We start from the raw sequence: 25371 nt of genomic DNA on the forward strand, positions 1-25371 counted from the left end.
GTTGTTTGAAAGTTTTCTTCCTTTCTATTTTGTTATTTTTTCCTTTTTGGTGTCTAATGTGACAGTCTACCACAAATAAACAGCCTCCTGTGTTTCCAGCACTTCATTTTTTTTTTTTTTTACCAGCATAATGTTTGCCCACCACATACCTCGTCAGACTACCCACTCCTCCTTGCAACAGTTGCATGGACACTAAAGAATGGCATGTTTTAGGACTAGGCTAACATGTGCATGTGTAAGATCTGTTCTCAGTCAATTTGAGACCAATATTTCCAGGATCTACTAGGACAAAACAGGGAATAGATCACCACAAATTTATTACTGTTTGTTATATTACAAAGCATCAGATATTACATAAATAACACACTAGTAATTTAATAATTGTAAATGTAACTTTATTGTTTATTTGCAACAAAGACAATCTTAAAATTAAACACAAAACCAAGCGGAAAATTGAAGGCCAAAATTAACGACTTTGGATGGAAGTTAGAAAATGCTGCCAATAAAACAGACTGAAATAAATCCAAAATAAAAAAGCAAAAACTGAAAGTTAAAGTTGTGAATAAAAAGTTCTGCTGCTGGAAATGATGGAAGACAGGAATGCTGGTAGAAAACTGTTAAATGTGTCTGAATGTATTAATTTTCGTGATCAATGCAGCTGATTATTTCTGACAGCTGCACATTAAAGTTGTTAAACTTTAAATTTCATATATTTAAACCCAATATTATATTAAAGTGTACTTAGGTCTGACACTGTGCCATAATGCAGGATATCACTTTAATTTGGGACCAAGTCAAAATGAAATTGATGTTACTAATTTAATATTCTCTGGAATAAATACCAGTAGAATAACCAATTTTCTAAAACCTGTTCTATCAGTTGCAGTACCAGCATGTAAATGGACCTGACAGCAAATTAGGACCAAATTTAAACATTTATTTGATTTCTGCATCACCAACTAAATACATGTGGGGTTCCCATGGCAACGCGGTGCATACAGTGTGCAACACTGTAACTACACAGCTTCATTCAGTGGCTTTAGTAACATACAGCTGAACAGGATTGCGCATACATCATATTCCCTCAGCTGAGGATCTGTATCGCTCAAGAATCATCAGGAAACTGTTTGGTTAAATGGAGACTCTTCTTACAGCTGATCAAAATCCTAAACTCTGAACATACCCTGCTCTGGACCAGGTCACCTCCACAGCATAAGTTACCATGAAGATCTAACCAGGTAAAAAGAAAGCCACCTTCGTGATACTAAAAACTCAGATTTTAGGCTCAGTATACCTCGCTAACCCAATAATTTGGCTTCATAGTACAGCCCACTGGTTGACTGTGTTCCTTTCAACGTAAAGCTCAGTTTGAATGACACAAATGCACAATTTGTGGAGCATCTTTTGATATCTACAATGTGGATTAGAAATTGTATGTTCCCTTGCATTCAATAGTAAGCTATTATATAAGGCAAGCCAATGAACTAACATCATGATGCAGAGAACTTTATGTTTTTTAGGTGCATAACATGCCCTAGGAACAAATGAATTTCTTTACATTTGCTTTGTCCTGGAATTTCTCATTTTAATGTGGATTTGAAAAGCATGTAGGTCAATATCCTGTTTCTTCTTTAGGTCCAGAGACAGAGAGATGGATAGCTACCCTATGATCCTAGAAGACTGTACTGCATATGCACTTCGAAGTATAAGTGGAGTAGTAACCTTATTAGCTATTAGTAAGTTGGTTCTAACTAACAGAAATTCTTTTGTTGAAAGTTTTCTGTTTTAATTTCATAATGACAATTCATTGAAGAAAGCTTTCTTAACTGATAAAAAAAAAACATTCTCACTTAAACATGAGAAATGTGGTGCTTTGTACTCTCTTTAGTTATTGTTAGGGTAAATCTTGCTGTAGGTATAGATTGAATGGTTAATTAGACTTCCAAATAAATAGCAAAGTGTATCTAATGAAATTGATATTCTGACTCATTTAATGGAATGCTTTGGTATCAATTTGCCTTCAATTGAAGGTTGTGTCTGTTTTTTTAATTCAACTGAGTGATGAAGAAAAAAACCTAAGTTTGTTTACAAAGCCACAGAATAATAAATATCCCTGTTTTCAAGATAAAAATACCTCAATTACCTCTCTAGCATCTCATTTCTTTGGATTTCTAATGAAAAGCTCATCTTATCCTACTACAGCATCAAACTATGACTCAGTGTAAATCAACTGAATAAGAGATAATCAGAAAAAAATCAGTGGTTAACAGACAAATACAGGTTGAACTCAGCACATATCACTGAAAAGGAAAGAGACTACATGAGAGCTTTAGCAGAATTTCAAAATAGATCTGATTCTTTAAGTGTTATGAAATCCGACAGCAATACAAATTATAACATACATGGACAGCAAGGTTACTCAACAAAAGTGCAGTGATAATGAAAAACAGTCCTCATGAGTCCAGGGATAACTTGACTCATGATGAATAGACTGGGAGGTGCTGCTGACAGAGTCTACATTACAACTAAACATGCACTCATGAAGGAGTAACAGTTCAAACCTCATGCACAAGGACCTTCAGGTGAGATTGTTTGTCACTTATTGAGAGGGGAATTAGAGGATTAAGAGCAATTTGGAAATTTGGAGTGACAGTAAGTGCAATAACTAAATCTTTACTTTAGGCTGAACTTTTTCCCGATCATTGGAAAAAAAAATTACACGTATGGTAATTCAATTGGTGTGAAGGGAAGCTTGACTTTGGCACCTCCTCATGACTCTGTTTGCAAGCTTTAGAAAATTCCACCCATAACAGGAGAATTTGGCCAGTTGGTAATTCTCATAGATTTGCCTCTATATAATGGCACCGGGATCATAGTTACAATATGATAAATAAAAATGAATGAATGCTAGGCCTACACTGTACAGGTTGCTGTTTAAAGTAATGTAGTTTCAGGTAACTAAGTTAGTGTGTGAAGCATATATATATTTCTGTGTTCATCTGGTAGCAAGGAATACAAGAGGGCAGAGACAGAACTGCAGGAAGAGAGCTATATTTTCACGTTGTTGTTGTTGTGTGTGTGTGTGTGTGTGTGTGTGTGTGTGTGTGTGTGTGTGTGTGTGTGTGTGTGTGTGTGTGTGTGTGTGTGTGTGTGTGCCCCCTCTGTTCCATAAATCTGCCAACTTTAGCTTTTAAGAACAACTTAACAGCAGCTGAAAATATATTTGGACTGACAGTATTTTATAGAAAGATAACAAATCAAGCATTTGCATTTGGGTGACATTAAAAACATGGTCAATGTAAAAGTCATTAACGACAGACAAAATGAGTTTTGCGTTTCAGTAGAGATACAAACTAGTGAATATAAAGAATATTAAGAAATATAGTTCTATACAGAGTTTTTCCAAATCATTACCCATCCAAATACACTCTTACATTTAAAAGTGTCCTAAACACCAAACCATCCAAAGATTCCACCACCAACATCTTCTGAAGATCTTTCATTAAAGAAACGGCTCAGACCAGGCAGTCTATTCTGATTCTATGAGCTGCTGCTGAGTCTTCGACGCAGCAGAGAGGCAGGCTTGCTCTCTGTGTCCTCCACATCACTTTCACATTGTCTCTGCAGAAAAACATCATTACAGTTGGATTTGAACATTTTTCATTTGTTTGCACAACTGTGTCTTAAAGAATACAATGTGTATTTCAGTTAGACCATCTAAACTAATATGCTATATGTTGTACAGGACAGTATTATGCCCCCCTCTTTTGTCTCCTGTTCGCCCTCATGTTCACCTACCTCATGTGTTCCAGCCTGACTTCTTTCATCAGCTCCATGTGCTTCTTGTGTTTACTAGATCTGTCTTTTTGCTTTTGGATTTTTTGTTTGTTTGTTTTCTCTGGATTAGTCACTTGACATTCACTTGGACCTTTAGCTTAGATTTTTTTTCCTGTACCAGTGCATTGTTTGTTTCCTCATCATCCTCTGTTGCTATCTTTGGAGTAGGTTCGATAAAAAAACATTTTATTCTTACACTTGCCTGTCTGTGACGTCTGCATTTGAAGCCTTCCCTGCTAACCGGGTGACAGTGCATACTGATCAAAACAATGGACTCTGCAATACCTCATCAGAGGATGAGGACTGTTTTGATTTACCAAAAACCCTCATTTAAGAGTCAGCTTGTCACTACTAATCTGCCGGCACCAGATTCAGCCAGCCACCAGCCTGCTAATTTCTAGCCTACCTCAGAGTTAACCAGCCTTTGGCCTGTTAGCTTCCAGCCTGTCCCCAGGTCAAGCAAGTAGCTTGATTGCTTGGTTCCAGGCAATTTTTCTGTAGGCTCACACTGAGCCAGCTCGTTTCCTGCCTGATCTGCATCCTCGATTCTCGGAAACTACCAGAGGGAAGCATGGCTCCCATTGACATACCACACCACTCCCCAGCTCTCATGCGCCTTGACTTCACCACCCTGCAGCACCTCTGAGGTCCCAGTCTTTGTCTCGTAGCCGAGCATTGTGAAGGTCTGGGATTAGCAGCCGAGTTACATGGTCAACACTCATCTGTTCCTGTTCCAGTTAAGACCTCCTCTATTCTTGTTCTGGCTGAGCCCTCAACTGTTCCTGTTGTTGTCACCCTAACCCTAATGTCGAGGAACATTGCATATGCCATCTGTACCTTCTCATCACATTGTTTCACAATGTGTATTGAATTTTAAGTTAATACAGTCTGTACATTGTCGTGAACAGTGTTCCGATCAATCTGACAGAGTGTCTTCACTATTGCTCTACATTGTAGAAACAATTCTGAATGAATATATGAACTATAATTTAAGCCTACTGCAAAGACTTCATGTGTGACCATGCCAGAGTAAATTTAAAACAAGGGTTCTGCTCTTTGTTACTACTCTCACATGGACTATCTGGCATCAAAACATCCATTGTCATTAGTTTCAGTGACAATTTCCACCACATTAATGTTTTCAAATGCATCAGCGTCATGGGAGCATAATTTGGGGAATTTAAAAATCAACAATTGACAGATGAATATGATGCTGACAATATCTGAATGACTGCCCTGCTCTTGTAACCTTTTTTAATGTGAATGAATAAACAAATTGTATTTGGTAAAAATAATTCATGGCATTGTCTACTATGAAATACCTGACATACACGTAACTGTTTCAAGTCACTTGACATGTTTGAAGTTTGGATTTGACTCTTAGGGTTGTCCTTGAAATGTTCACCTCAGATTTCACTGTTTCTCAACGGTCAATCACCACCCTGGTTCGACCCATCAGCTTTTAGTACATAGCCCTAATCATTACTGAGGCCATAGTTGTGTTGGTGTTTGTTGGTTTTGTAGTGATTTGCATATAATGAAATATCTCCATACAGTACAGGTAAATAACAACAATAAACAACAATAACCTCTGGAGGCCTGGCAGGGGGCCGGTGTTGGAGACTTAACCCCTTAAGAGGCCGGTTAGGAGAAGGGGAAATGTCAACTGACTCAGGATTTGTTGTTGTGTCAGCTAACCATAGCAGGGCTCTTGGCATTGGTTGACCAGGTGCACACTCCACAACAAAACAGAAGACAGCCCTCTCAGACACAGGAACAGAAGAGACGGTGGCTCTCTTAGGCACAGGAATAGATGAGAGGGTGGTCCTCTCAGACATAGGAACAGACAAAGCATTGACTGGAGGGATAGGGTTAGGGTTAGAAGTCACAGGTGAGAAGTCAGCCAAGATGCTTGGCTGTTTGAGCAGGGCCTCCATGATGCTCGGCTGTGGGAACAGGTCCTCCATAATGCTCAATGGCAGGACCATGACCCCCACTACACTTGACTGTGGGGCCGGGACCTCATGATGCTCAGCTGTGGTATTGGGACTTCCTAGACTTTCAGCCACAGGATCAGGACCTCCATGATATTTTGCTGCAGGACAAGGACCTCCAGGGTGCTAGGGAGACTTGCTGACTGGAGATTATCTGGCTGGTGTGCTGGGAGACTCTGGAACTGGAACTGACAGGGGTGTAGAACTGACTGTCCAGTCTTACAACTAGGTCTAGGGGACAGGCGGAAATACAGCTGGATGATAGGTAGATAAAGGGTGACTGGGATTCTCTACATTATTGGAGACCTTCTCATCCTCTGGAGGCTGTCAAAGACTGGGCGGATTCACCAGAAAGAATACATTGTGGTAGCTAGCTGGCAGACAGCTTGCCAATGCAGGAGTTGGAAGGAGACTAGCAGGCACCATGACAAGACGGGAATTGCAATCTTCAGTCAACAGACCCCACTCCTTCTGAACATCTATGGCAGATTTTGGAACAACACGCTCTCTACCCCCATTATCAAAACACCAACAAGGTAATATCTTTGGTGGAATGGTGTTCCATCCTCCAGTAAAGTTCCAAAAAATTATAGCAACAGTTCATTGAAGCAGTACTGGTGGCACATGGTGGCCCAATAAGTTTAAAACATTTTATGTTCGTTTTTCCATTAATTTATCACTGGGATTATTTTATAATTGAAATATTTTTTCTACAAAAACAACAATTTAAAAAAAAAAAACTGATGATTTCATTTTCATATACAGTATGTGAACTGAGCAAAACAAAGTCACCTCACCTGTAGAGGATCTTCTTCTGGGTTGACCTTGCACAATTTCAAATTTACCAGTCGGTTACATAATGACACCATGTTGAAGGACATCTGAAGGGGGTCAGAGGAGTATCAAAGAATGTTTTATCTCCATCCATGGATTACATCACATCAGCTCAGTATCATCCACTGTGATATTTCTATTATTAAATTGTGTAAACAGGTCATATATATGCAGGTAGCTAGACCATGATTAGGACCCTTTAACTTCATATAGGTAAAGGAAAAAAATGCTATCTCACAATTTTATTTTTTAAGCATTGCTTACAACATGCAACCCTTTCACTGGTCAAGTATTTCACACACTGCCTAGACAACTGCAGCAATACAGATGCACAGATGAGAATAACTAAAACTGGGAATAATGCCGTTCTTTGCAACAACTCATGAATAATAAAATTTACAACATCCATCCATCCATCATCTATTTCACTGTCTATAACACAGGAAGCAAAAGCACAAAATGACCCAAAATATATTTTAAAAAATTCAGATTTCAGCATACATATCCAGACTCACTTTCCATTTCCTTCTGGCGTTGAACTTCTTAAAGGTCTTCATGTTTATTGAGGATCGATTCCTATTGGTCACCTGTTTGCGTGTGATAGGCTGAAAACAAATGACTGCAATGAAAATAATGTACTGATAATAGGCAGCGCACAGTAACACTCAGCAGCATGACGTAGTAAGCAAATGAAACATGTTTGTGGGTTATAAAATGACGGAGAAGTTGTAGTAACCTTAATCCATGGATGAAGCAGACATTCCTCAGCTGTCATTCTGTCACTACAAAAAACATCAACAGAGAAGAAGCAATAACAAATCAGCCAAACAGGAATATATCATAATAAACTGTAATAGTCTATGTACATGCGCATTTTGCCATTTTGACTACAAATTAAGTCAACTAAACTGATTACCGGTAAATGGAAAAGTCTCTGAGTTTTTTCTTTTGTAAGATGTTGTGTTTTCTGGTTTGTTGTGGTGCTCAACCAAATGCTGTTTTCTGTTTTGATATTTAATGTGTTGTTGTTGTTGTTATGTTTTCTAAAATGTCATTATGCTTTTTGTTTTGCTGTCATGTTTTCTAAAATGCTACGTTTACTTAAATATTGTTATTTTTTTCACACTTAGGGCAACTATAGAATACACAAGCAGATGAACAGCAAATAAGAGTTGTTATTATTTGTAGTAGTTAGTGGCAGAGTAATAAAGTGCTGTCCAAATCTAAAAAGGTTTGAAACTGGCGCAACATGAACAGAGTTGTTCCTTCCATACATACAAGCAGCCTCCATGAGTACAAAAATATAGGCAGATCTGACAGCGGCAGCATATTAGGCAGGGGTGGCCAAAATGTTATCAGTGTAGAGCAAATACACAATTAAAAAAGAAAGAGGCAAAAACAAGTAACATCAGCAACATGAAAAACAGACTTTGGATGTGTGTGCATGTATGCACACAACACATGGTAGTTCTCGCAGTGATTTAAATGGTTACAATTTTACATTCAAATGTTGTACATACACTCACCAGTCACTTTATTAGGTACACCTGTTCAATTTCTTGTTAACACATATAGCTAATCAACCAATCACATGGCTGCAACTCAGTGCATTTAAGCATGAAGACGTGGTCAAGACAACTTGCTGAACTTCAAACCAAGCATCAGAATAGGGAAGACAGGGCATTTAAGTGGCATTGAACGTGGCATGGTTGTTGGTTCCAGATGAACTGGTCTGAGTATTTCACAAACTGCTGATCTACTGGGATTTTCACACACAACCATATCTAGGGTTTACAGAGAATGGTCCAAAAAAGAGAAAATATCCAATGAGCGGCAGCTGTGTGGATGAAAATGAGAGGTCAGAGGAGAATGGCGGACTGGCTGGAGATGATAGAAAGTCAACAGTAACTCAAATAATCACTAGTTACAACCAAGGAATGGAGAATACCATCTTTGAACACATGACACGACCAACCTTGAAAAAGATGTTCTACAACAGCATAAGACCACACCGGGTGCCACTCCTGTCAGCTAAGAACAGGAAACTGAGGCTACAATTGGCGCAGGCTCAACAAAATTGGACAACAGAAGATTGGAACAATATTGCCCGGTTTGATGAGTCTCCATTTCAGCTGCGACATTCAGATGGTCACAATTTGACGTAAACAACATGAAAGCATGGATCTATCTTGTCTTGTATCGGCGGCTGGTGGTGGTGGCGAAATGGTGTGGTGGATATTTTCTTGGCACACTTTGGGCCCCTTAGTACCAACTGAGCATGGTTTGAATGCCACATCATGCCTGAGTATTGTTGCTAGCCTTGTCAATCCCTTTATAACCACAGTGTACCATCTTCTGATGGCTATTTCCAGCAGGATAATGAACCATGCCACAAAGTTCAAATCATCTCAAACTGATTTCTTGAACATGACAATGAGTTCACTGTACTCCAATGGCCTCCACAGTCATCAGATCTCAATCCAATAGAGCACCTTTGGAATGTGGTGGCACGGGAAATTGGCATCATGGATGTGCAGCCAACAAATCTGCAGCAACTGCGTGATGTTATCATGTCAATATGGACCAAAATCTCTGAGGAATGTTTTCAACACCTTGTTGAAAGTATGTCCCCAAGAATTAAGGCAGTTCTGAAGACAAAAGGGGGTCCAACTTTTTACTAGCAAGGTGTACCTAATACAATGGCCAGTGAGTGTATATATCTATCCATCCATCATCTATACGCTGCTTAATCGTCATTAGGGTTGTGTGGGGGCTTGAGCCTAATGACAATTAATTAATGGTATATTTGCTATATTTGCTATGCACTGATAACATTAGAAGAGCAGAAGGCTTCCCCACTAAGATAGACCTACTAGGCTTGGCTTTTTGGTTTCGTTGACGACAAATTTAATTTTGTGTTTCCAGGGTACAGTGACCTGACAAATAAAGAGATAAAAACATCTGTTCAAGAATACTGATTTGTTTTACTTGTCTGAAGGTCAAACTGTACATTTAGTGGATTCTTAATCAAATATAAATTTTTATTTTGATGAGATTTATCAAAAATGAATGGTGATTTGTCCACTTTACTTCTCATAACAAGACATTTTGGTTATGTGACTTTTAAAAACTTTTCTGGAACTGTTTTTATAATACTTTTCATGTGACTACCTTGCTTGTCATTGCCATCTAGTCTCCTGAAAGTCCATCTATAGCCCCTTTCAGACATGCACAAGCCATATCTGAAAACGGCGTAATGGGCGTATTGCATCAAGCACAATAGCAAGGCACTAGTCACTGGGGTCACTTGAACAACCTTGCTAGTAGTTATTTCATAAATCCTAATAAGCTAATGGGGAAGTACATCTTAAATGAAATTGCCTGCAGCAAATACTGTACCTATGCTACATACTTGGGATTTTTCACCAAGAGTTTCTCGATGAAATCTTTCGCCATCGAGCTGGTCGTGCTGAAATACCGTTCATCAAAGTCATACTTCATGGCAATGATATTCCTCAAGGTCTCTTCATTAGTCTCACCTTGGAATGGTGACAAACCACTCAATCTGAGGACAGAGAGTACACAGCAAGAGTGACACTACAGCATGTTCACATACCAATTCATTCATTCAGGTCAAAATTGACCTTTAGTTTCTTAATAGAAGGTAAATGGGATGTTAATTTTAAAGCAGAATGCCAAAATGTATTGTGAGTGTTGGATGAATTCACATACTATAAAATATTGTCAAAAGCAGCTGTTTTCATACAAAATATGTGCAATAATATATGCCTGCAAGTACTCACAAGCCGCCCAACACACAAACACTTACAACTTACAATATGTAGGTAATTACGCCGATGCTCCTAGAGGAACAAGAAACACAGGACACACACAGCGTGGCATGGTTTAAACCTTTTCACTACTGCATAGCACATGAAGGACAAATGTGGACATTCCATCATTCATTTATTGTAACTATGACATTTGAACTCTGTTATTCTGTTGTTGCTAAGATTGTCTGAAATCTTGTATGGTGAATGGTGTTCAGAACACTGTTCTTTCACACTGTGTGACATGACAGTCAGTGCAGAATACTCACCACATATCTGCTGCTGTACTCAGAGGCTCACAGTTGATCACCTCAGGGGCTGAAAGGAAGACAGAGAGGAAATTTTTTTGCTTTATTTAAAAATACACTAGAGACACCCCTTATACATTTCTTAAGATCTTCTGTAACTAAGGAGAATTTTTTTTTGTCTCTTTAGCTGCTAAATACTTCACTATGTCCCTCTGCAAGTTTCTAATTGTGTCTTTGTGCCATTGGCATCTGGGATGTCTGTTTATGGTGGGAAGGACACTGTAGTGTTGTATTGCTATACAAAAATATAAAAGTCATGATAAAGCTCTGTAAAGCTGAGCAGAGCTGCAGACTCAGCTCGCAATTCTTTGTAGGTATATTGCTACAAGACTTCCACCTTTATTTGTTAGGTGACTTTTGATAACAAATAAATGTTATACAAAATTTTGATGAATGCATCCTATGTTTATTACATCACATTTGGGCCTATAAACTTAGGCCCTGTGCTACCCTGCATAATTTTAAAACAAAGAGTGATGTTCATTTATTCTAATAAATGCTGTCTACTATAAAAGAATTTCACAGTAGTAATAATCATTCATATCCATACTACCACTCACAGCTTAAGTACTTGCTGAGAAGGCTTTGCTCTCATTTTGTGGCACTATACATATATCATTCTAGATATTATGCTAACATGTTTGTGCTATATACCACAGGGCTGTTTTGGTGGCACAAAAAGTACCCACAAGTGTAGAGTAACCTATTTTGTCACATCACTGTATAGATCTGATTGTATCCAGAACAGAGGATTATACTTTGCGAAAAGAGAAGCCCCATTCGGTCTACAATTCTACTTGACAGGAGTAATAGAATGTTTTCCTTGCTCAGCCTGAGGGAAATAATGGAATATCTTTGTTCTATTGGGCAGTAAGGATGGATATGGATTATTTTATTTGTTTCACTCGGTTGGACTTAAAGAACACCAAGGACCTTCTTAACGTACTCTAGTGGATGAATGAAAATGGAATATTCTTATTTTACCCAAATGGATAAAGGACTTCCGTAGACCTGATTGGAGATGGGACTTTTCTACTCCCCCTCAATAAAGCAGAGCTTTTATTGGGGATTTGGACTCTGTACTGGGTTTTCGACTCCCTGAATCAGGTTAGGATGGAGATAACCAGCTATGGCTGAGCTGTCCACTCTCTCCCTCTCAATTTACTATAAGGCAATTTCTTCAGAAAAGCTCAGTTCTGTCCTATTAACTAAATTAACTAACTGTAATAATATTTGAGAGTATCTGGCACTTCTAGTCAGACGCCAGCAAGGTGGAGATGGAGTTCTGGTATGCTATTATTAAGGATGAGCTAGTTGGACCTTTGTGGGTTGAAGACAGACTTAAAATCAATTCCCAAATCTACTGCCAGTTTTTAGAAGACATTTTCTTCAAGCAGTGGTGAAGGAAAAAGTCTACATCATTCAAGAAGGCTGTGATTTCTATGCAGGACAATGCTCCACCACATGCATCCAAGTACTCCACTCTGTGACAAGCCAGCAAAGGCTTTAGAGATGAAAGAATAATGACATCCTCAACTGACCTAAACCCTAGTGAGAACTTGTGGGCCCTTTGTAAATGTAAGATCTACAGAGAGGAAAGACAATATACCTCTTTGAACAGCGTTTGGGAGGCTGCGGTTGCTGCTGCACAAAAAGTTGTTCATCAACAGATCACGAAACTAATAGATTCCATGGATAGAAGACTCATGACAGTTATTGAAAAGAATGGTAGCTATATTGGTCACTGAATATTTGTTGAAATGTCAGAAGTGTTTATTTGTAAATTTTGAGTAGTTTATCTGTGTTACGGCCAGCGCCTCCTACCCTGTGTGTGTGTTTTAACTATACGTTGTGGCTATGCAAATAGGGCTGTGTGATCCCCACTCCCTGGTTGGACCACGACGGCAGAGGCGTGACTGCAACCAGGAGTCCTGCGATTGGTGCAGCGCTCACCAGGCTGACCAACCAAAAACTGCCAACTCTTTTAAAAGAGTTGGCAGTTCAACTGAACGAGGCAGCTGACTTCTAGCGTGCCATTCTGTGTGATCTGTGTGGTTGAGGCAAGATAGACTGTGTGGTAGGAATTGGGCCAGGATTAGTGTTAAAAACTGATACAGCAACATTTCATTTCATTACAGGTAGTTTTCTTTTGTCTAGTTTTCACCAGGGTTAGGGGTGCTGACTCCCATGTAGTTTTTGTTTTGTGCCAGTTCCCAGGTAGTGAGCCTTTTTGTTTGATTTTTTCTTTTGTCCACAGTGATTGTATTGTAGTGTAGTGTTAAGTTCTCCTTATGAGAACTCTTCTTGTGTTTTGCTGTTTTCTTTAATTTGAGCAGCACCCACCAGCCCTCTTCCTTAGTTTTGCCTCATTTGTATAATATCTTGCACATTTTTGTTCAAACTTTTCTATAATAAATAATTTGATTTTTACCAACTACAACTGTTTATGTTGCTTCCCTTCCCCCCTGAGCCGGGGTTGTAACATCTGTTATAATCTGTTTATCTGTTACACATTATCACTGAATGGCTACACATCTCTTTGCTGCAACTCAAACTCTTTGAAAATCTTACTTGGAGCTCTTTCATGAAGCTACACCTGCAACTTGTGGCATCTTCACAGACTAAAACAAAAACATTATGTCATATACTATTGATCCTCACCAATGTATTGTGGTGTTCCACTTGTACTCCTGTACTCCTCCCCCTGATTGAAAAAGTAGGCTAGGCCAAAGTCGATGAGTTTGACATTGGGATGTGATGACACTTTGTCTGAAAGCATGATGTTTTCTGGCTGAAAAGAGAAAAAAAAAAAACATTGTTAAGGAAGCATATACTTTAATGTAATTTCTTTTGAACATGTATTTCAGAACTTAAACAAAAAGCAGAGAGACAGAGTCATGAAAAAGTTTACACTATAAATTTTACACTTGTAAAAACAATGTATAACATGGCAGTCTTGAGTTTCCAATAACTCCTACAATTCTTAATTTTCTCTGATCGAATGATTGAATCAAATGCATCTTTGTCACATAAAACAATCATGTAAGTTGGTTCTTCAATAGATTTATTGAAGGCCTTCTGGAAACATGACAAAATCTGCAGAAAGATGTGCTAATGAAATTTTCTAAGTAGTCTCTTACCTTATTCCAATTGATTACAATTGATTACAGTTGCTGACTTTTCTGAGCTATATTTAATAGCACCCATATGACACACTTGGAAGACTCTGTGATGAGCACGACAAACTGTGGAAATTGTGCCAGTAAAGGGATCCACATGGTCAGCCACAATACACTGATAGGCTGTTTCATTCAAATCCTGATTGTTGGTATTAAGAGGTGCAAAGTGCACCACGAAAACATTTCCAACACCATGATATACATGGTCTTTACAAGTGTATGTAAACTTTTGTTCCTGACTGTAGTTAAAATCAGTTCAGCTTTACCTTCAGATCAAAATGAGCAATGTTCTTGCTGTGCATGAATCCCAGTCCTGCCAGTATCTGCTTCATGAACTCAATGGCTTCACTCTCCAACAGGTTCTCCTTCTCAGCAATGAAGTCAAATAGCTCCCCTCCACTAACCCTGAGATATTAGACAACAGATTATATAGACATTCTCACATATTCCACTCCTTGTACAAGATATGGAAACGATAGCAAAACATCTGACAGGATAATGAAACAGCAAGGTGTTTCAATCATTTGTGTGTAATTTGTGTAACATCTCCTTACTGATGTCAAGTATACAGTAGTGTAACTGCTGCAATTTCTGTCACTATCCCCTCTAAACATAGGTTTCTAAATTAGAAGTTTAGTTTCTATCAGCTGGAACCTAAAATTTTTAATAATGTACTTTTTCCAGTCCAGGTTGATGATATTGTAGAATGGATCCTGATATCTTTATCTAACTTTATCTAAGCCATATTCATGCTTACAGCTGCCACATCGAACTTCTCACACAACAGCAGATGAGTATTTAGCTCTCACGAGGTATAGCACTCTTGTCAGTCACAAACCATCTCACTGTGACTATGAAACTATTCTAAGGTTAGTTCAACTGCCTTAGCTGTTGTTGTTATGCAAGGGAGAGTAGAGAGGCTGGCATATCAAAACCTAGTACCACTAATAACATTGTCATAAATGTTATTCTGTGACTTTCCTGCTGTGAGACCCCAAATGTGTTGCTGTTAGAGTTGTCTGACTGGCATCTCATCTGTTGCTGTATCAGTCTTGGAAAACACACACACACACACATAAGCACACGCACAAAAACAAATACACACACGCTCTCATCAACTCACAGTTCCAGAATGAGCACCACCTCTGCTCGGCTCTCAAAAACATCTTTAAGAGTCACGATGTTTGGATGTTGTACAGCCTGGAGGATCTCCACCTCTCGCTCCACACTGCTCCTCTCCAGGCCTAGACGGCTGCACGCGTTCTTACGAAGCTTCATGAATTTGGCTGCCCAACAAGTCCCAGAAGTTCGCTCACAAACCCGTCGGACCTGACCAAAATGCCCACTGGATGGGGCAAAGACAGAAATCACAGTGAAGACCAAGTGTCAGATGCAAAAGATGCATAAGATGATGTTCAGTGAAAGACTGATGAAGCAGACGAAAGTGGTCATATGCAAACATGATCAAGTGTGTGTCAGAAATTAGACTTGAGTGTCTACATATATCTGTGCAGGTTTTACTTGTGAACATACATTTGTATTAATCTGGGCCCTGATCTTCAGAATAAAAGCAAGGATTTCTGTGAAATCGTGAAATACTGTCATGGAGAGTTCAATCAATGACTTTTTTACTGTTGCAAAATAAACTGCAAAAATACTAAAATCCTTTATGCTAGGATGCTAATACTTCGACAATAAGGCTGCCACAGCAGTACTTCTGTAGGTTTTCCTTGACAACAGCTGAAACATCTTAATAACTCACTTGACCTGTACTTTGTTTAATACTTTGTTTTTTTTGGAAAACATAATGCAGCATTTTCTTTGCAATTATGAAGTGTTCCTGAAATCCATCTACAGTATGAATAGACAGCCAGTTATTAGTTTTGCTTTTGGTGCCTGGCCTTAAAGTAGTTATTACAAGATATTAAACTGTGCCGATAAAGGAATGTATATGGTCAGCTACAATACACAGATAGGCTGTTGCATTCAAATCACAGTTTTTGGTAAGAGGTGCAAAGTATGCCAAGAAAACATTTCTCACACCATTACACCCCCAGTATCAGCCTGAACTGATGGCAAAGGTACGGTCAGGTCCATGATTTCATGCTATTGATACCGTATTCCAAGTTTACCATCTACAATCCAAGCAGAAATGGAGATTCATATGATAAAAGTTACATACATTCCCGTCCAAATGTAGGCTGAAAACATTTAGGTGTGACATCAGAAGATGAATATGAGACAAGAGATCAACATTTCAGCTTTTATTTCCAGGATCTGATACACAGCTAGAAGATAGCATTATTTGTAACGGTACAACAAATTTGTAGGTGGGCAAAAGTACTGGAACAGATAAATTTAAAATGGATTAAAGTGAATAAAACTTAATATTTAGTTGCAAATCATTTGCTTGCAATAACTGAATGACGCCTATGACCCAATGACATCACCAAATTTTGGCATTCATTCATTCTGTGATTCTTTTCCAGGCTTTCACCACAGCCTCTTTCAGTTGTTTTAGGGTCTTTCTTTACAGCTCTCACAATGTTTCTGTTGTCAACTGCTGCTCTTTTCCTTGGTCTACCTGTTTGATGTCTACTACTTAGTACACCAATGGTTTCTTTTTTCTTCAGGATATTCCAAATGGTTATACTGGCTATGGCCAATGTTTGTGTAATGGCGTGATTGATTTTCTATCTTCTTTCAGCTTCACAATCATTTGTTTTTCACCCATACACAGCTCTTTGGTTTTCATGTTGGTTACACCTCTAACTACAGATGCAGTCTGCACAGGCAAAACCCAAATCTGAAACTGAATTAGACATTGAACACTATTTATTGTTTGAATAATCAATTTAATAGGACGCACCAGTCACATGTCAGTCACATGTTCCAATACTTTAGCTCACATGAAAAATGGGCGAGTTCAAACAAAAGGTGCTATCTTCTAAGTCTTGTATCAGATCCAGATGTAAATACCTGGAAATAAAAACTGAAATGTTGATCTTTTGTCTCATATTCAGCCTCATTGTTCCAATACTTTTGGAGGGGAGTGTGTTTCTAGTTTTCAGTTGTGAAGTTTTGATGTTATGTTGTGGCTTACAGGAGTGGAACCTGAAATAGTTATCTGGTAGGTTAGTTCCTTCCCACTGTTGCCAACTGCTTGCTCATACGGAATCCAAAAGAACTTTGGATGGCTGGGTTCTCTGTTCAAAACTCGTAAGGTCTTTACCTTACTACGTTAAGTGCTATGAGATGACACATGTTGTGAATAGGCGCTATATAAATGAAATTTAATTAATGAATTGAACACGACTCAAGCCTCTGACCTACTTTTACAGGATTTATGCTGCTGTCCTGTCACCTGATTAGCTAATTGCATGAATAAACATGTACGTGTACAGGCGAGTGTAGCCTCAATGTAACAATGGAACAATGTTGTGCAAAATATACATGAAACATACCTGCTGATTTCATAATCCTGTTAAGGATTTGCTTTGGTGACAACTACTTCTCTTAAAGTTTATTAACAATGCATATAATTTATGTTTTTGGTGTATATCTCATTAACAGCTTACTGAGATATGAACATCCTAAAATTGAAGTTGGAGTTCAGAAAAAAGAACAATAGCAACAAAATGCGTATGTGTCCACACACTTCATGGCTACATTACAGTATGACATGCTTGGCACTGTCGAGCTTCAAAACAGTTACAGCAGTTATGTCCATACCTTCCCAGAACTTCCCTGATCTCATAGAAGTCTTCCACATTTTCTGGCTTGAAGACTGCCATGTTCATTTGGTCCTCTGCTTGTCCAGTGCTGGCTATTTAACAGTCAACATCAAGGGGCTCATCATCCAAATTTTACATACACCAAAACTGGACCTGAGTATTAGAAACACAAATGATATATAACCACAAAATGTCACATAACCAAGACTTATTCAAAAGAAAACATGCTATGCTTGCCCTCCATGTCCTCCTCGGCTAAGTTGGCAGCTCTCCCTTCTTTTCCCCTTTCTTTCATGTGGGCGTGAGTGATGTGCATGTGTGTGAATGTGTGTGCTGTGCCTCTACTGGACAATCAGCTGAAGGTGGACCCCTGCAGCAGGGAACTCCTCACCTGTTATCAATCTCCATCTGCCATAAAAGATGGCCTTGGATCACCACTTGATGCTGGACCATTGTACAACCTACAGCTATTCCACTCATGCCTCTGATTGTGTGCTCTAGATTTGTCTCTGCTCTCCCTAACCAGTTTCTCTGTTGTTCAGCTCTCTGTGTCATTGCCTGTCGTTGAAGCCATCTCACAGCCCTCCTGTCTGGACCTTTGTTCATCTCTGATAACCCTCTAAGGATCCGTAACAACTCGAAGCAGTTGTTTGTCTGCTGGAACAATGGGCAAATTTAGAGCACAACATAAGGAGGCAGCTCATCCAGATGGCATTCCTGCAAAGGTGTTAAAGCCGTGTGCTGACCTAGTACCTTCAGTGTTCAAAACACTATTCAACCTCTCCCTTGGTCAGTCTGTGTTCTCCACATGCCGAATTAGAGTAATCATTGTTCCTGTACTAAAGAATGTCTGTACAACCACAGCAAAGGCCTCAGCTCAGAATTTATGTGTTTTAAGAGACAAATCAAAGCACACCTGTTCCTCCATCCCTGAATCTCTGGATCCACTTCAGTTTGAGTAGCAGCCAAATAGATTCACAGATGATATCGTCTCCCAGTTCTGCACACTACCCTCACTCATCTGGACAGTAGGAAAAGGAAATATGTGAGATTTCGGCTCCTTGATTTTAGTTCAGCCTTCAATGCTATCCTTCCCCTCAAACTCTACTCCAAAATGTTCAGTCTAGACCTTCCTGTCCACTAGAACCCAGGTGGTAAGGGTAGGAAAACACATTTCCAGCTCCATCACCCTTAAAACCAGAGCCTTCTAGTGGTATGTCCTCATCCCTCTCCTGCATTAGTAACAATGATGAGTGGAAGTACACAACAGACGTCGAGAACCTGTCACAGTGGTACCGGATAACAACCATTTCCTAAACATCAGCAAAACCAAGGAGTTGATTGTGGACTTTAGAAGAAGACAGCATAGAAATTACTTTTCACTGAAGGTTAATGACACATGCATGGGAAAGGCGTACAGCCTTGAGTACCTAGGGATGCACATCTCTGAGGAACTGGGCCAAATACATTCATAATCGAGTGGAAAAGGGCAAAGCAGTATCTCTATCAACTTAGACAGCTGATGAATTTCAGAGTCCCTCTAAAACTCTTTAGGGCTTTCTTCTCCAGAGTGGTGAAGAGCACACTGACTGGGCACATCACCCACTGGTACAGGAATGGCAGTGCTTGCAAGCCCTACAGAGGGTGTGGAGGTAAGTCTGAACATACTGTGGGTACAACACTGTGAAATTGGAGATTTAATAAATCAAGCATTTTCAGGGATATCTGTTGATACACTAATAGTTCTGCACATTGAAATTTCAGGTTTTACTTGAACAACAATATCTCAGGGACTATTTGTCATGCCCTCCACCTCTACATCTGCTTAGCTGGCAGGTCTCCTTCTCCATCCCTGCCCTCTTACATTCATGTGGGCCTGACCACATGATTAATATTGTGTTGGTCCCCTTTATGCTTCTAAAACTCCTCTGACGCAGTGGGGCATGGACACAGGACCTCTGAGGATGTGCTGTGGCACCGGCACAGTGAATTCTGTGAGTCCTGTGGGTTGCAGGGTGGGACCTACCTGCTTCAGATGTGTGGTTGTTCTCCCACCAACTGTAACCCTCTACCTCTATCCCTCTACCTCTTCCCCTCTATCTCTATCCCTCTATCTCTACCTCTCTACCTCTTCTGTCCCTCTCAACCCGCCTGGCCAGCAGGCAGATGGGTCCCCCCACATTAGAGCCGGGTTCTACTCGAGGTTTTTTTCCCTGTTAAAAGGGTGTTTTCCTTGCCACTGTCGCCTTTTGGCTTGCTCTGGGGGTCAGGCATATGGGTTCTGTAAAGCATCTTGAGACAATTTGACTGTAATTGGCGCTATATAAATAAAATTGAATTGAATTGAATTGAATTGAATTGAATTGAATTGAATTGAATTGAATTGAATTGAATTGAATTGAATTGAATTGAATTGAATTGAATTGAATTGAATTGAATTGAATTGAATTGAATTGAATTGAATTGAATTGAATTGAATTGAATCAAGCTTATCCTGGCACATCCCGCAGATGCTCAAAAAGGTCTGGATGTGGGGAGTGTGGAACCCAGGTGAACACCTTAGCTCTATTGTGTTCCCCGGGCCACTCCTGAGCCAGTCCTGAGTGGCCCGGGGAACACAACAGTACTGCTGAGGGTTGCAACTAGCGTCACTGCTGTTGCCATGGGGGGCTGGACAGTCGGGGGGTTGCTTGACCTGCAATGTTTAGGAGGGTGGTACGTGTCAAACATCCACATGAATGTCAGAACTCAAGGTTTCCCAGTAGAACATTGTATTATAACTAGATGATCGTTGCTATTCACTTCACCTGTCAGTGTCCATGCCAGTACTTTGCATACTACGTCCCTGTGTAGAGTTTCACAGTTTGTCCTGTCTTCCAGTTACAGCAATCAGTCCCTGGTCCCCCGTAACTTTCCTAGCCTTCTTTGATTTGGTTCTGGTTAGTTTCCCATCTCATACTCAAGTAATCTTTTTTGGATTAAATCTGTACTGTCTTTCGAATGATAGCGACCCTGTGTTAATTGTCCCTTGTAGTCTTCCGTAGTTATTCCTGTTCACCTGCGAAGCAATACTCTTGGTTCTACTACAGTGTTTTCCCCAGAGGTCGCAGTTTCCCTTGCTCCCCAGTGTAGTCTCCCTGTAGCTCCCCAGTCAGTTCCAGTTCCATGTTCCCCCCGGTTCTCTTCCTCTTCCCTCTCCAGCCCTTATTCCCTTTCCCTGCTTGTACTATTGTATCAAAGTATATCCTCTTTTATTCTGGTCTGCTGCATTTCCCTGTAGACGCTCTGTTCTCTTTACTTTTCATGAAGTATTAGATACTAGTAGGTACTATTAGATAAAAGCCTAAAATTTGCACTTCTCATATCATTGATTCAGGATCTGCAATATTATAAAACTATACAATTGTGACAAGTAGATCAAGTAGTCTCTGAGTGATTTCAAGCATGAAAAAAAATTCAGCCCATCTTTGAACACACATCAACCAAAAAATTCATAATGCACGTCAGCTAATGATATTTTCATACCCATGCACAGTTGTGTCACAACAATACAAAACATATAGAGTAAGTTTTAATATAAAATACTTGGTCACAAACTTAAAAGAAAAAGTGTTTTTCTTAGGGTTTACCTTAATCCTGACTGACTGTGCAGATATTACAAGTGGCACAACAAAAACATTGGTAGATAGCCTAACCCTAATAGAACTGAGTTGTGGAGTTGCAACGTGGTTTTCCAATTAAAACTTATTTTTTTAATATATGCATGATTTTTATTTTCTGACACAACTTTGTAGGGTGGAGAATCAGAGTGAAATGTTACCTTATCTATTATACTTGATGAATTCATATATTTATTGAAAGAGATGCTTATAGTTAAAGTCTTAAACAATTACTATAAATATACATGTACTCAGACTTTCTGCACAGAGTCCAGCTTGTGACACTGGTCTTGAAGGCCAATGGAACACAAAGCAGAGGAATTAATTCAAAGTAGGTTCCACAATTTTTGTATAAAGCTTTAGACATCATGTTGTAATTGGTCACACTTTAGCAGACATTTCTAATGTACGAATTATGTAAATATTTTGTGTCATGCTGCTGAAACTTCAGAGATTCAAAAACTAAATGCAGTTTAAAAGAGAATTTTTGAATATATGCTATTGTTCTGACAGAATTTCATATTGTAATTAAATGCTTCTAAAACATATTTGCAAATGTAGAATAGAAAATTTAATCAGTTTTAACCTTGACAAATTTTAACTGCAAATCACCAAAATCTTTCTTCCTGGGTCGGTTATGACTTATGACTACTCAATTTTAAGTTGAGTAACGTGAAAGTTACTCAACTTTAACTACTTTAAATGTATTGCTTTGAAAGTAACCTTCAACTACTCAAAACTCAACAAATGTTTTGCATTCTCAGTTGTTCCTGAGAAATTACAAAATTATCACACTTACTTGCTCCAGAAGATGTGTGTTCAACAGCTGGGTGGCAAGAGATACAGTTAATAACGCACCATGGGCAACCTAACAACAAGCACAACGAACAGTTAGTATTATTGTCCTTAACGGCTGCAGTTGAATTTCCATGTAAAAAAAATGTTTGCTCAACGAGAAGGTTCGAGGCGATAACAGGTCCAGGTCCCTCACATTCTTTTGAGTCTTGGCTCACAGGACACGGGAAGTGACAACAACCTCCCAAAATTATAGAGAGAAACTCAACATATCCAAAGATTCTTTTTGAGCAAGCTCTTTGGGAAGGAAAAACTCCTCTGTAGCAGGAGGGAAAAACCAAAACCACGCCCATCTGCCTTGACCATATGGGGCTTGGGTGAAGGAGAGAGAGAAAAGGATATCAGAGAGAAAACATGATGCAAAAGTAAACAATGAATATTAAGGAGGCTGGTGAAGCTAGTAACTGCAGGTCAGAAACGTGGAGCTCCACAGACACAAATAACTGCAGAGACCAAAACACAAACTGCAGGAGAGAGAGAATACATGGTTAGCAACATGCAATTGTGGTATGTAAAGGCATGGAGAGAGAAAGACAGGAGAGAAGAGGGGAACTGCTTAGATCATCCCCCAGCAGCCTTGGCCTACAGCACCATAACTAATCGATGGTATACGGTCACCTGGGCCAGCCCTAACTATAAGCTTTATCAAAAAAAGAAAGTTTTAGCCAATTCCTAAAGTAGAGAATGTGCCTGCCTCAGGGCACCAAACTGGGAGCTGCTTCCACATCACAGTAGCCTGACAGCTGAAGACCCTCCCTCCCATTTTGCTTTTGGAAACTCTTGGAATCACAAGTCAGCTTGCACTCTGAGAGTGAAACTGAGACAACATTATAAAAGGAAGTTTTCAATATAAGATGAAGTTTGGCCATTCAGAGCTTTGTATGTGGTGATTTAAAAATCTATTCTGGATTTTACAGGGAATATTTGGTAAGAATAAAGAGAAGCTACTATAGGAGAAATATGATATGCCTTTCTAGTTCCTGTTAGTGTTCTCACTGCAGCTTTTTGAGGTTTTTCAAGAGTTATAGGGACATCCTGATAATAAGTAATAACTATAATCCAGTCTACAATTAACAATGCGTAACCTAGATTTTCAGCATTACTTTGAGACAGGATGTTCCTAATTTTGACAATACTGCACAGATGAAAGAAGGCTGCCTTAGAGACTTGTGTGATATGTGAGATCAGGCCAAATCATTCTATCTGCCTCTGCATACGAGTCAGTGTTTGCAAGGGTACGCTTGAAGTATGAAATGTCATCATACATCCAGGTCTGCCCGGATCTGCACGCACAGGCTGTGCACTATTCAAATTTTGTGATAGCGACAACTGTTTAAACTACAAGCATGCTGACTGGGCATGTGCCAGGAAAAACAACAAACATTTGGTATGAGGAAAGACTACAGGTGGAGCTTCTCAGTCATCCACACTTTGATAATTCATCATTGAAAGCGTTAATGAAAGTAGTCACTGTTGGACTTCGGAAGAGCAGTCCAATGAATAGACGTGGAAACCATGAATTGGCCTTCTAAGGACATATTCTGGTCAAAAACAACTCTGAAGGTAATCCTTAAAGTAGTGCTGGAGGCAAGGGAAATACCATGTTGACTTGCTTCGTCTGGTTTCACAGTTACATTTATGAACAAAAAAATGCTTACTGCCATGCTTGACGATAGATGTTTGATGTTTTTAGGGTTAAGTCCTCATCTTCTCTACTCTATACACATTGCTAGTCATTGTGGCCAAAATGCTCAGCCTTTGTTTTATCCGACCACAGAACTTTTTTCCATAATGCCTTTTCTTTGTCTGTGTGATCAGCAGCAAACTTCAGTCAAGCTTTCAGGTTCCACTTTCTCCAGGTTCTGGAGAAAGTGCTTCCTTTTTGCCTGGTAGCCTCTTGGCTTGTAGCAATGTAAAGCACTCTTGACTGTCGACACTGACTATAAATCGAAATATTACCGACTACTTTCGCTCTGATTCAGCCAGCTCTCTCTCTCTCTCTGCAGTCACTCTGTGGTCTCACCCACAGCTTTATCTGATTGTCTGTTACATATCACAAGTAACAGCCAATCGCCATGGACTACACACTGGGACTGACGACCACATTTGAAGAAAAAAAAAAAAAAAAAAAAAAAAAACTTCTGGGTTGTTGCTCACGCGGTTGATTGGACAACCATACCAGCTTGGATTGTTTATGTATTTGCATATTTAGTCTTCTTAATTGTTAGTTTTGTCTGAAGGCGCTGAGAGTACATGTTATCTCTCAGCTATATGTTAGTCATTTGTGCCCAACTCGACTCTCTCTTTTCCAGATTTGAGACAGACAACACCAACCAAATAGATGCGATCATCTCCTCCCTCATGGCCACAGGAGCAGAACTCATCTTCAACACAAAGGAGATAATGAGAGCCCTGTAGAGGACCAAGGAGAGCACAGCACCAGGTCCAGATAACATCAGTGGTCAAATCCTGCAGTGCTGTGCAGAAGAGCTGGGAGGTGTGTTTCAGCTCCTGTTTCAAAGATCTATGGACAGTGCCATAGTTTCACACTGGAAACACTCCACAGTGGTCCCCATTCCAAAGAAGAACTCTGTTAAGGCTTTGAATGAACTCAGGCCTGTGGCTTTCACCTCTCTTGTGATGAAAGCTATGGAGAGGGGCATGAAGAAGCATATCATCACGGTGACTAACCCACGGATGGACCCTCTCAATTCAATTTTATTTATATAGCGCCAATTACAGGTCAGTTTGTCTCATGACGCTTTACAGAACCCATATGCTTGAACCCCCAGAGCAACCCAAAAGGCAACAGTGGCAAGGAAAACACCCTTTTAACAGGGAAAAAAAGCCTTGAGCAGAACCCAGCTCTTTATGTGGAGGGACCCATCTGCCTGCTGGCCGTCAGGTTGAGAGGGACAGAAGAGGAAGAGAGGTAGAGGGGTGGAGTTGTGCAGGTATGCAGGTGATACAGTTCTCCTGTTCCTGCTCTCAGGCCCATCACACCACCACACCTCAGAACCAAAGAGCTGGTGATGACCCTCTCCAACAAGCAGACAGAGCTGTCTGCAACAGTAGTGAGCACAATCCATGGGCTAAAGATAGCGATAGTGGATGAATACAAATACCTGGGCACAATTTTTG

At 39.7% G+C, this 25371-nt stretch overlaps 1 protein-coding gene across 4 annotated transcripts in view; it reads right to left on the reverse strand.

Annotated features, from left to right (window-relative positions):
- Window positions 1-373: 373 nt before the first annotated feature.
- Window positions 374-25371, reverse strand: part of si:dkey-240h12.4 (death-associated protein kinase 2) — a 28432-nt gene continuing 3434 nt past the window's right edge. Inside the window, exons 1-13 of one of the 4 annotated variants that reach the window (XM_023294688.3) lie at window positions 22175-22245; window positions 18633-18737; window positions 17715-17869; window positions 15106-15327; window positions 14249-14387; window positions 13465-13594; window positions 10765-10813; window positions 10502-10528; window positions 10078-10230; window positions 7402-7447; window positions 7181-7270; window positions 6629-6712; window positions 374-3621 (exon numbers count right to left, since the gene is read on the reverse strand). In XM_023294688.3, coding sequence (XP_023150456.1) covers window positions 3541-3621; window positions 6629-6712; window positions 7181-7270; window positions 7402-7447; window positions 10078-10230; window positions 10502-10528; window positions 10765-10813; window positions 13465-13594; window positions 14249-14387; window positions 15106-15327; window positions 17715-17782 — 1089 coding nt within the window. In that variant the 5' untranslated portion in view covers window positions 17783-17869; window positions 18633-18737; window positions 22175-22245 and the 3' untranslated portion in view covers window positions 374-3540. Of the gene's footprint in view, window positions 3622-6628; window positions 6713-7180; window positions 7271-7401; window positions 7448-10077; window positions 10231-10501; window positions 10529-10764; window positions 10814-13464; window positions 13595-14248; window positions 14388-15105; window positions 15328-17714; window positions 17870-18632; window positions 18738-22174; window positions 22247-25371 lie in introns of those variants that run through there. The other 3 variants (XM_023294703.3, XM_055017828.1, XM_023294696.3) reach the window with 3 other exon arrangements.

This window comes from Amphiprion ocellaris, chromosome 15 (genome assembly GCF_022539595.1).
Source record: "Amphiprion ocellaris isolate individual 3 ecotype Okinawa chromosome 15, ASM2253959v1, whole genome shotgun sequence".
Taxonomy (NCBI): domain Eukaryota; kingdom Metazoa; phylum Chordata; class Actinopteri; family Pomacentridae; genus Amphiprion; species Amphiprion ocellaris.